This window comes from Trachinotus anak, unplaced genomic scaffold (assembly GCF_046630095.1).
Source record: "Trachinotus anak isolate AG129_WGS33_773 ecotype Australia unplaced genomic scaffold, CSIRO_AGI_Tana_v1 ptg000004l, whole genome shotgun sequence".
Lineage (NCBI taxonomy): Eukaryota > Metazoa > Chordata > Actinopteri > Carangiformes > Carangidae > Trachinotus > Trachinotus anak.
In genome coordinates, this window is record NW_027273855.1 from 2,008,909 (window position 1) to 2,021,107 (window position 12,199).

The 12,199-nt window shown below is 41.5% G+C and overlaps 2 protein-coding genes across 2 annotated transcripts in view; both read left to right on the top strand.

Moving 5' to 3' along the window:
* The window catches only part of LOC139620039 (uncharacterized), a 77,966-nt gene extending 68,446 nt beyond the window's left edge, over positions 1–9,520 (top strand). Inside the window, exon 23 of the transcript XR_011690724.1 lies at positions 9,107–9,520. The gene's annotated coding sequence lies outside the window, so the exon portion shown is untranslated. The remainder of the gene's footprint in view (positions 1–9,106) is intronic.
* Positions 2,908–9,113, top strand: LOC139619881 (NLR family CARD domain-containing protein 3-like). Its single transcript, XM_071474957.1, has 7 exons — positions 2,908–3,202; positions 3,337–4,065; positions 4,609–6,415; positions 7,596–7,772; positions 7,891–8,067; positions 8,114–8,163; positions 8,437–9,113. The coding sequence occupies exons 1-7, from the start codon at positions 2,908–2,910 to the stop codon at positions 8,961–8,963; spliced, it is 3,762 nt and encodes a 1,253-aa protein (XP_071331058.1). The 3' UTR covers positions 8,964–9,113.
* Positions 9,521–12,199: the final 2,679 nt, after the last annotated feature.

Sequence of the window (12,199 nt, forward strand, 5' to 3'; positions counted from 1 at the left end):
AGAACCTGAACAACTTCTACTGTAGGTTTGACCAGCACAATTACTCAGTAGAGAGGGAGGAGCTAATATCAGACCTGGCTGCATGTCACTCTCCTCTGCAACCTTGGAACTGCATCCCGGGGAGGTAGAATTCATCCTGAGGGAAACAAATAAAGACACCTGGGCCTGACCAGATCTGTGGCCGTTTGCTGAGGGCCTGCTGCAGCCAGCTGTCCAGTGTCTTCTGTGAGCTCTTCAACTGCTCCTTGTCAGAACACTCAATACCCATAATATGGAAATCCTCTATCATCTGCCCAGTACCCAAAAAAAGCAACCCCACCCCAACCCACACGACTTCCGACCTGTTAACATCTCTGGTAATGAAAAGCTTGGAGAGGCTTGTTCTTACCCAGCTACAATCGGAAGTAGGCATGCACACTGATCTCCAGTTTGCATATAAACAACACAGTTGGGTTGATGCTGTGGTGACACTGCTGCATGGTGCCTATGCTCAAATTGAAAAGCTCCAAGGCATACGTCAGACTGGTCTTTGTGGATTTCTCCAGTGCCTTCAACACAGTGCAGCCTCACCTGATGGGATGTAAATTGCTCCAAATGGGTGTTGACCCACATCTCATCCTCTGGGTCCTCTCATTCCTGACAGAGAGACAGCGATGGGTAAGAGTCAATGGCCAGTGCAGCTCGATTCGAACCATCTCCACCAGTGCTCCACAGGGCTCCATAATCTCACCTGTGCTGTTCACCCTCTATACTGATGACTGCAGGACCTTAGAACCTGGGATAACCTACATCAAGTACTCGGACGATACAGTCATCATCGACACCACTAACACTGAGGGGAAGCTCCAGGCTGAGATGGACTCATTCACAAAGTGGTGTAGGAGGAACTGCCTTTACCTTGATTTCTCTAAGACTAAGGAAATGATCATTGACTGCAGACAGGAGCAGCTCAGCATCCCTGCATTGAGAGTCAACTCCCAGGATATAGAGAGAGTGGAGGAGTACAATTATCTTGGCACCACCATTGACCATAGATTCACCTTCAAACACAACAGTGAAAAAATCTTCTCCAGATGCCAACAACGCCTCTTATTCCTGAGGAAACTCCATAAACTCCAGGTGCACCAGTCCATCCTACTCGCTTTCTATTAATGTTTTATCAAATCCATCATCACCTTCAACTTCACAACTTGGTTTGGAGCCCTGAACAAAATCCATCTCAATGCTTTCAACAAAATTATCAGAATGAGCAGCAAAAATTATTGGTCTTGAACTGGATCTACTTAGTACCATCTACATTTGACGGACCAGATGAAAAGGCCTTCAAATAGCATCTGACCCCACACACACACACTCAACATTCACTATAGTCTCCTCCCGCCAGGCCGCAGATACCGATCACTACCACTCAGGACTAAACGGGCCACAAGTTTCGTGCCCACCTCTATTAGACTCAATAACACCTGAGTTAACCTCTGCTGGTTTTATTTATTTATGGTTTTATTTAGTTATGTACTTTTTAAACACTTTTATGTCTTAGTTTCAGGGACATTAAATTTTTTAAGCCACACTTGTATGTGGTGTCATGTATATGTTGTGTTGTGATGCACTTTTGTGGATGTACTTGACGCTTTTAACACAAATGAAGCTCCTAACAGAAAAATGAAGTAACTTTGACCTTTGACCTACATTTTCCTGCCTCGGTGTTGTCAACCTTTCTTTCTCTCATCCCTTCGGGTATCTGGGGAAGTGTGCAAGAGAGATTGATTGGCAAGCAGAAGTAGAAACACTCACTGTTGTGAAAATCCAATCCCGCGTCACCCTCTACTAGTTACCTGTCAAAGAGCCTAGGATTATCCTCAAAGTGCAACTATGAAAAAAAAAAAAAAAAAAAATTGCCCTCCTTCTTGCTAAGCCCCGGCCTTTGTCAGTGGAACACGGTCACACCCATGATAATGATCGAAACTAAAGATGCAACGGCTGGAAGTCAAACCAGCTCTCAAGTACAATACGCTGCCACCACCATAAGAGGGCAGTAAAGTACATGATGAAGGCAAACAGGCAGATTCTCTGTGGGGCAAAAAATTGTTCTGAAATCAAATCAGAAAGAGAGATATCACTTCCACTTCAGGAAGGTTTTATTTGATGTCTATTTTTAGCTTCAACTGAGCAAACACTGTTTGTCTTGCACTGAGCACTGATCAGTGAAATGTTTTGTCTGTGCTGAAGCCGGCTCCAGAAACAGAGGCCAGAGTCCAGCAGTTCTACCAAGAAGAGCGTCCAGTCTGAGGATGACCCACTTCAATTCACCACACACTCAGGTACTCAAACATGGATACATTTAACAAAGGAATCAAAATCACGTAACACTGGATATTCATAGTCACATGTTAACATTATACTGCTGTATTCCTCGCTGAGCTTTAACTGAAGGTAAAACACAATATGACAATCCCATGACACTGACACTATATTTAATAGTTTCCATCTTATTCTTCTTGTGAAATTAATGCAGCGTTTCATTTTAAGGTTTTAAGATTTTTATTGTATTTTGTCACATTAGAGAAAGATGCTAAACACGAACTCAGGGCACACCTGAAGAAGAAATTCCTCAAAGATTATGAAGATGATCAGAGTCAACATGAGATTGACACAGAACTCTACAAGATAAGAAGTGTCAAAAACAAGGACGATAAACTTGTAAAAAGCTACAATGAAATATTTAAATCTTCATGGAAGAAGTCAGTGAAATCAGTGCTAATGAAGGGAGAGGCTGGAATTGGTAAAACATGTCAAACAAGGATGCTCATGATTGACTGGGGAAAAGGAAAATCCAACAACGACATAGACTTGATAGTACCATTTCATTTCAGTGAACTGAATTCAAGAAGAGGTGAAACTCTAAGCATGAAAGATTTGCTTAATCATTTCTTCAATGACATCAAGCTGCAAAGGGTTCCTACCTATGACAAGTATGAAGTTGTTTTTGTCCTTGATGGCCTGGAAGAATGTCAACTTCATCTTGACTTTGAAAACAACAAGGAGCTGACTGACATAAAAAAGCGAGCCTCCATGGATGTGCTGCTAACAAACCTCATCAAGGGGAATTTACTTCCCTCTGCTCGTCTCTGGATCATCTCTCAACCTTCAGGAGTTGACAAGATTCCTCCTGAATATATTCAGACAGTGACAGAATGTCGAGGTAAGAAACAAGGACATTTTCATAGCTTTTACTACACTGTGTGATCAATATGTGTCGTTATTTTTATTAGATTGAGAAGTTTAAAGAATAAAACAAAAGCTGGTCTAATATGCTGAATTGTTCTGTTTACTCAGAGACTGCGAAGCGCCGCCAGCAGCTGGTATCAAACCTGAAGAAAAGATTTCTTAGAGAAAACACTCTAGTTGAAGACACCAATCATCCTAACCAGAAGAACACAGAACACATCATTAGAAAAGACACTGAAGAAGTCAATGATGAAGAGAAAAATGAGCAGACTGAGTCAAAATCTTTGACAAAAGTGAATGCAACATCTGAAATCTTCAAAGATGAAAAAGGACAAAGTATCAGAACTGTGCTGACTATCGGAGAAGCTGATATTGGAAAATCCTTCCATGTGCAGAAATTCATAAATGAGTGGGCTGGAAAAAATACTGAGAATTCAGTTTTTACTAGTGTGAAAAATTTGTTCTGGGGCAAAGCCAAAGATGATGAAGAGCTTCTATTTCCACTTACTTTTTCTAAGCTGAATATGATAAAAGAGGAAAAAGTCAGTTTGGTGGGACTTCTGAATAATTTCTCCAAGGAAACCAAAGAATGTGTCATATCCAACTATGCATGTTTCAAAGTTTTATTTGTCTTGGATGGTTTGGACGCATCTAAGCTTCCTCTTGACAAGAGTGACGTCTTGACGGATGTGAGAGAGCCGGCCTCAGTGGATGTGGTACTGCAAAACCTCATCAAAGGAAACCTGCTTCCATCTGCCCAGCTCTGGATAACCTCCCGACCTTCACCTGCTAAACGGCTGCCTGCTAATTCATTTGACAGGATGACAGAAATACGAGGTAAGATCATAAAAAAACTTCATAATGTGAAGACTTTTTTGCTTTATCTCTGTTGAAACTGATAAATGATTAATTAATTACGGTTTTTATATTTTTGAATGTGCATTATGATGACAGACTTGCAGGTGGTACAGATTTTTCATTACTCCTGCTCAACTATCTTGCACATGAAGTCAAAAGAAAAAAAATTTTTTTGTTGCATTTGCTTGTTGTTCAATTTGCAATTGAAGTCATTTTTTGGTTTGATATTACCTTTTGGTAAGAAGGTCCTGGGTTTGAACCCTGGGCCTGGGGCCATTCTGTGGGGAGTTTGCATGTTCTTCCTGTGTCTGGGTGTGTTCCCTCCGGGTACTCCGGCTTCCTCCCACAGTCCAAAGACATGCACATTAGGTTGATTGGTGACTCTAAATTGCCCGAAGGTATGTGAGTAAGTGTGTGAGCGTGTGTAATTAAACAGATTAAAAAAAAAAAAAAAAAAAATCTTGTATTCCTATGTGCTTTGGTAATTTCTGTCAACAATGACTTCAAAATATTTTCTCACAGAGAAGCCTGGTGTCACAAGTCAACGGAAACTCAAGTCTCAGCTGAAGGAGCAATTTGCCCGGGTGTCTGAAGGGATTGATAAGCAGAAAACCTCTGCTCTTCTGAATGACATCTACACGGATCTCTACATCATAGAAGGGGAGAGGGGAGAGGTCAATGCTCAGCATGAGTCCAGACAGGTTCAAGAGGCAAAATTCAAACCAATAATAGAAGAAACACCCATTAAATATCATGACATCTTCAAACTTGCATCTGGAGAAATTAAACCCATTAGAACTGTGTTAACTATTGGAGTGGCAGGCATTGGAAAAACATTTGCATCAATGAAGTACATGCTGGACTGGGCAGAGGGTACAGAAAATAAAAACATATATTTTACATTTCCACTTCCTTTCCGGGAACTGAATTTGAGAAAAGACGGAGAACTCAGTTTTGAGGAACTTATTCATCAGTTCTTCCCTGCTATGAGGAAATCAGAAATAAAAAACTATGACAAGTACCAAATTCTGATTGTCCTGGATGGCCTAGATGAATGTCGCCTTGATCTTAACTTCAGTGAATGTATGGATTTGACAGATGTGAGAAAGGTAACTTCAGTGAATGTCCTGCTAGCAAACCTTATCAAAGGAAACCTGCTTCCTGAGGCTCAAGTCTGGATCACCTCCCGACCTGCAGCATCCAATAACATACCTGCTGATAAAGTTGACTGGGTTACAGAGGTGCGGGGATTCAAGGATGACCAGAAGGAGGAGTACTTCAGGAGGAGATTCAGTGATAAGGATTTGGCTAAGAAAATCTTGTCACATGTCAAGAAATCAAGGAGTCTTTATATCATGTGTCACATCCCGGTCTTCTGTTGGATCACTGCAAAAGTTCTGGAGGACTTGTTTAATCTGCTCCAAACAAAAAAAGAAAGACAAGAAGAGGAGGAAGAGAAGATGCCTAAGACTCTGACTGACATGTACATACACTTTCTGCTGCTGCAATGCAGACAGGCTAATGTGAAGTATGGAGAAGAGGGGACAAGTGAGAGTTCTGATGCAGATTCATGCTGGAATACAAGGAACAAGGAAACAGTCCTATCCTTAGGAAAACTGGCGTTTGAGGAGCTACAGAAAGGAAACCTTCTTTTCACAGAGGAAAACCTGACAGATCGCGATATTGACATAGAAAAAACTGCAGTCTTCTCAGGGTTATTCACTCAGATCAAACAAGGAGATTGTGGGCTGTTCCAGAAGAAGTTTTTCTGTTTTGTCCATCTGAGCATCCAAGAGTTTCTGGCAGCTTTTTATGTCACTCACACATTCAATAACAAAGGTGAAAATCTGCTCACAGAGTCTCCTGCATCAGACCTCTACAAGACAGCAGTGGACAAGGCTTTAAGTAGCAAAAATGGAGACTGGGATCTGTTTCTCCGCTTCCTGCTTGGTCTCTCTCTGGAGACCAATCAAAATCTAATGCAAGAGGTGCTGAAAAAGACAGAAAATCCCAAGAAGACAAACAAGGCAACAGTTGAGTACATCAAAGGGAAGATCAGTGAAGACATCAGTGATGCAGATAAAAACCTCAATCTTTTCCACTGTTTGAATGAGCTGAATGACCACTCTCTTGTTGAAGAAGTCAAAAAGTACCTGACGTCAGAAACACAGGCATTTGAAAATTTCTCAGCCTCCCAGTGGTCGGCTCTGACCTTTGTGCTGCTGATGTCAGATGAGAAACTTGATGTGTTGGATCTGAAAAAGTACCTGAAATCAGAGAAAGTTCTTCTGGCAGTGTTGCCAGTGGTCAAAGTCTCCAAAACTACTTTGTAAGTAGTTTGAAAAATGATTGTTTTTGCAAATATGATTGTATCATCTCACTATAAACAACACTACCATAAAGCTTAGAGTGTAATGCAAAGAGTCCATGCAGAAAGTCCACTCTGACAGAGAAACCAGATCTAACACTTCAAGTAACACTAAAACACACCCATTAAAAGTCTTAACCAGCACATAATAACACACACAATGAAAAGCATCAGACCATAAAAACATAACCATGGCAGCTTCATGGAGACCACCCCCTTGGTCCTGGTAACCCTGTGACGTCTCCAGGTATAACCTCCTTGAGACAGGCTTGTTTTCCACCCTGATGTGTAAAACAAGTGAAGCTATACCTTAATACAAAGAACCACACACATGCCACCTACCCATTCACTAAGCCAGGACTTGGGGAGATGGAAGCCGGTCATAAATTAATCCTAGTATCAGTGTGATCCTACCCACCCCACAAATTCCTCTGGTCAAGTTTCTTCTTTAAACATTTTCCAAATTCATCAGCTGACTCTGCGCTCCCAAAGAGATGGTCCTTACATGTAGCAGCCTCTTTTTGCCTCTGAATGAAATGAAGAAATTCGATTTTGTTTGTATAGCACTAAATCATTACATACATAGTCTGAAGGCACTTTACAGTGTAAGGTAAAGATCTTACAATATAATACAGTGAAACCTAACAGTTCCCACAATGAGCAGCACTTGGGGACAGTGGGGACGAAAAACTCCTTTTTAAGAGGAAGTAATTTTAACCTCTAATTATCATTATTTGGGGTAATGACTGGGATATAAAGGAAGTCATCCTCAGGTGCCGTGTTGGCTCTTTGTTCTTGGCCAAAATTCAACATGAGAAATCATCCTCCTTTATTGTCCACTTGGGCGAGCTACAAGTTGGGCCCATGTAAACTCAAACAGTGTAATGACAGACCACAGCCAATGAGTAGGTCACAAGTGCAACAACACTAACATGATCCCTCACCGTCTTCCCACTTACCATTATCCCAAAGCCAAAGAATTAAACAATGGAAGCCAGTGCAACAGCAACTGAGGTTCACCTGCTCTCTTTCATGTTCCTGGTTTAACAGAAATGACTAGTTTGTTGTTCCACCAGTGACTCTTTGACTTTTCCACAGCTGACACTAATGGCAGAATTTCTGATTACAAATCTTTTCACAGGCTGAGTTGGTGTGAGCTCACTGAGGAGTCCTGCAAAGGTCTAACATCCTCAGTCCTCACGTCTGCATCTTCTAACCTCATAAAGCTCGACCTGAGTCACAATGACCTGCTGGATTCAGGTGTGGTGGCACTTGGTGATGGCCTCAAGAGTGTGCACTGTAAACTGGAGTTTCTCAAGTAAGTGTGCATTGCATTTACTGCACATTTTTGTAGCAACAGAAACCCACACAATCAACCAGAAAGAGAAACTTCAAAAATCCCTGTGTGTGTGTGTGTGTGTGTGTGTGTGTTGTAGACTGTCAGGTGGTCAGGTGACAGAGGAAGGCTGCTCTGTCCTAGCCTCAGCTATCAAGTCCAACGCAGCTTCTCCCCTGAAACATCTGGATCTGAGTTACAACCACCCGGGAGGGAAAGGAGCGAAGCTGCTCAATGATATAAGAGACGATCCAAAAACGAAGCTGCAGACAGTGTGGTAGGTGGAGACGTCAGGATGTGTGTTTATATGTGTGGTGATGTAGCTGGTCCTCCTACAACAGGTTTTACTGTAACTACTACACTAAAGCAAAATGTAATTGGAGCAAAAATCATGAACCACTTTCTCTGATTTCCAGTATTTTATTACTTCCTGATAATTTTGAAATGAGGGTCAGATAATATGTCTGTCACCAAACTTCACTGGTAGTACAGGCTGTAATAGTCTGTACTGTAAAAACAGCTACAAGTTTTAAATTACAAATAAAAATCATGTTTACTCCTCTTCAGATTGTTTTTAATGTTTCGTTGTCTCTTAACCACACAAAATGCACTCAGCACGCTGAATTGTGTTGTTTGTCTCCGGTAGATGGTGCAGATCTGAAGTTCAATGAAAGCACAACAGGCAAGAGGCTTGTTCTTTGTGAAGGGAACAGAAAAGTCAAAACTGTGCGCAATGTGGAGGAAAAGGTGGAACGACCTGAAACTGAGGGCAGGTTTAATAGGACTCAGGTGTTATGTGAAGAGGGTCTGAAAGGCCTCTGGTACTGGGAGGTGGAGTGGAAAGGGACCGTTGGCATCGCTGTGTCATATGGAGGGGTGGGTAGAAAATGGGACAGCAGTGGTGGATTAGGATGCAATGACATCTCATGGAGTCTGCTCTGCTCCAAGACTGGATACACTGCCAGGCATGGAAAAATGTCAGAACGTATTCAACTGTCCCCGTGCCAGAAAATAGCAGTGTTTCTGGATTGGGTTGGTGGTTCTCTGAGTTATTACAGTGTCACATCAGGAGAGCTGAGCCTCATACACACCTTCCATGCCAAATTCACAGAACTGCTGTTCCCAGGCTTCTGGTTTAAGAATGGCTCTGTGACTTTGTGTGAGATAGACTGAACGCCTGTGAGATGGGAAAAAGTGATGATGATGAAGTTGATGCTCTACTTGATATTTTGATAGAGTAGCAAAAGCATAACTGCATCATTTCAATACCATGATTTGAAACATTGATTATGTTTCTTTACATGTTCATACTGTAGGTCAGTGTTAACATTGAAGAACCAAAACTGTGTAGTCTCGGAGCGGAGTAAGTGTTCCATTACTGAGAAAACAAAGCTTCGTTATCTTGGGATAAAACAAATATATATTTGCAGTATGGCCTTTCCCGGGTTCCATACTTCAGATAGCAGCATTTTAAACAGACTCCTCTGTAGCTAGTTGTGTTTGTGAGCTAATAAAAACTGTGTACTGTATTCTTTCATTGTATTATTTTTATATTTTTATTATTTTTGTTAAATTAATGAATGAAAAAATGCCTAAATTAATGAAAACATCAAGAACTTTCTTAAACTGGTGAGAAGAGCAGAATTTTCAGAAGTTTTTTTTCTACTCAGTGTTCAAACCCACAGTCTGTTCGTAGAGAACCACTGGACTACTGCCATAGCAATAGATGCTGGGGGGGGGGGGGTTATGTTGTTGTGCCTGTGAAATTATCTGATTGAATAAACAATACTTCTTCTATTGAGCTGAACTGATCTGTATATGTGTACAGTAATGTGTTTATATCACTGTTAATAAAGTCTCTTTTTCTTATTTTACTATGTTCTTTTTTTAAGTGATTTTTTTTTTTGTGACTGATTTTTTATTACAGTTTAAGTGTAATTGTCTTATTGTTGGAAGGAGCCAGTTGAGGGGGTTCGGGCATCTGATCAGCGATTGTTTCAACAGTTTCAGATGCTGTTTATCCACCCAACAAGCTCTCTCACACTGATGCCTTTAGTCCTCACTGTAGCCTTCTGTCTCCTGTCTGCTGTCTCTCGTCACATCAGTGTGTCTTTAACTCCCTCAGTCTTTATCTTCCTCACTTTGTGTCAGTCCATCACTTGTCTCGTCCGCCTGCTCCTTCGTCTCACAACACTCTCAGGACATAAGTAACAGTCATCAGCTGTCAGACACCACTTATTTACCTTTCCTTCCAGACGTAGGAAAAAAAGTGCTGTGAGTTGTACTGTGTGATGTAGAGAGGAAGCCTGGTCAATGGAGAGAAATAAATGGGTGAGTATTTACAGATGCAGTGTTTAAGTCTTTTAAATCCAGGACACACACACACACACACACACACACACACACACACACACCAAAATACTTTTTATAACTTTTTATGCTCAAGATGATATTCTCTGAAAAACGCAGGAAACTTTGGATATCAATCTGTAAATCAGCTAGCTGATTTCATCCAGTCCACTTTCATCTACTACATTTACACAACATGACAAATGATTTTGACACCGGTTTCCTTAGAATAATCCGGGAACCCATTTGAGCCTCCCCGCAGCTAACTGTTCAATCTCCAAACCAAACATTGAGAAACAAAACGGAAACTTATCCTGAACATTATTCACTCATTTCAGCTCATAATAACACACACACGCTCTTTTCTTCTTGCCTTGGGGCCATTTTGCTACTCTAAACGTACAGGGTGGTGTTCTTAGAAAAGGCACAGGACCAATGCATATTTTCAAATGACTGATTACAAAAGCAGAAATAACTACATGGTTTCAGTTCATAATGCTGCCAGCAAATGTATCTTCCTAAAACACACAGACTTGTAACTGTTGGCATGAGTGCATGTGTGTGAGCGTCTGAATGTAGGCGGTAATGAATTACACCCATGAAGGACGGGCCTGAATGAAAGCTGGTGCGAGAGAAGCAGCAAAGGGAGGGATAACCTGAGAACTGAAAGGAAATGTCCGGGACAATGTGGCAACCAGTGCACTGGAGGCCTCTCTGCACAAGCTGCCTCATTGTTCCGAAAAACCTAATTCTTGACCAAATCTTTGAAGAGGCTGAAAAAAAAACTCACAATTAAACGTTTAGTTCTGGGCCCACATCACAGACCTCACAACAACGACAGACCTGTTGGATTCATTCAGGACTTTTCCCGTTTCTGCTTCTTTTACTCTGCACCATTGATCCGCTGCTGCTAATTGACAACACATTGGGAGCGCCTCACGCTCTCTCTGCCTCTGTCTCTGAAGATTTGTTTTGATTAAGAGCTGCCCATGCAAGCCTGGAGCCGGATGAATGAGTGTTTGTGTGGCTTTGATGAATGGAGACCAGGGACTTTGTGTGCCTGTGTGACTATCACTGCTTTTGGACTGAAAAACCGACTGATTCCTGATGCACTGATCAAAAAATGGTTTCATATCTGCTTCAGTATCCCGCGTGCTTTATTAAATAGCTCTATTGGGGTTCTTTTTTGTGATTTAAATCAGCTAATGGAGCTGATTAATCACGTTTGATTGGCTGATTTGACAGAAAGTAGTAAGGCCCCTTGTGGTTACTCTACATACGATGCAACACATTCAGACATATAAGGATCTCTCTGGTTTCTTACATTTTTTCTCAGTATAAGATCCAGATGAGAGATTGTTGTGAGTGTGCAGTTCTTACCATGATGGTCTCAGTTTCTTAGATGGTTTATTCTTCTGTTTTTAATTTGTGAAGCAGGTACCTGTACTTCATACATCACACTCAAGCACCATAGACTGTAAATAAAGATGGATGTAGCCTCAGTAATGTCACCCCTAGGTTTCTGAAGAGTGGTTTGGACACTCAGAGTGGGCTGTCGTTGCCTGACTCCGCCAAACTCCTGGCGAATCCACAAATGGTTAAAGTGGCGAGCATGTGTTCACCCACCTATCACTCAAAGTGGCACACCCTCAATCATGCACAACTTAAAGCCCGAATAAAATTTTAACTGATGAGTTATTTCAAAATGAACCCCCATACAGTTGTCATGAAGGAGGAAATTAGCTCTAGTTTTTTGTACCAGGCTGTAAACTTGTTTATTTCTGCTGTGGAGTTGGACATTTTAACATGGGAGTCTGTGGGGACTGACTCACTGTTGGAGCTAGACTCTAGTGGTCATTAGAGGAACTGCAGCTTTGGGAACTTCTGCGCTCGCTTAATTTTTCCGCCTCAGGTTGATGCTGGTCATGCACATATGCACCCACACCACTGATTTTACTGACGACCACACCTCATGGAGTTTTCCTTAGTTTTTTGTGTTAGTTGTAAATAAGTTTATTATTTTTCCACCTCAACCTAAATAACACTTTCCCAGAGAGTTC

Coding starts and splice junctions, on each gene's coding strand:
- LOC139619881 (XM_071474957.1), top strand. CDS start 2,908: ATGAAAGATTTGCTTAATCATTTCTTCAATGACATCAAGCTGCAAAGG. Junction 3,203..3,336: donor GACAGTGACAGAATGTCGAG/GTAAGAAACAAG, acceptor CTGTTTACTCAG/AGACTGCGAAGCGCCGCCAG. Junction 8,164..8,436: donor CTACTACACTAAAGCAAAAT/GTAATTGGAGCA, acceptor TGTCTCCGGTAG/ATGGTGCAGATCTGAAGTTC.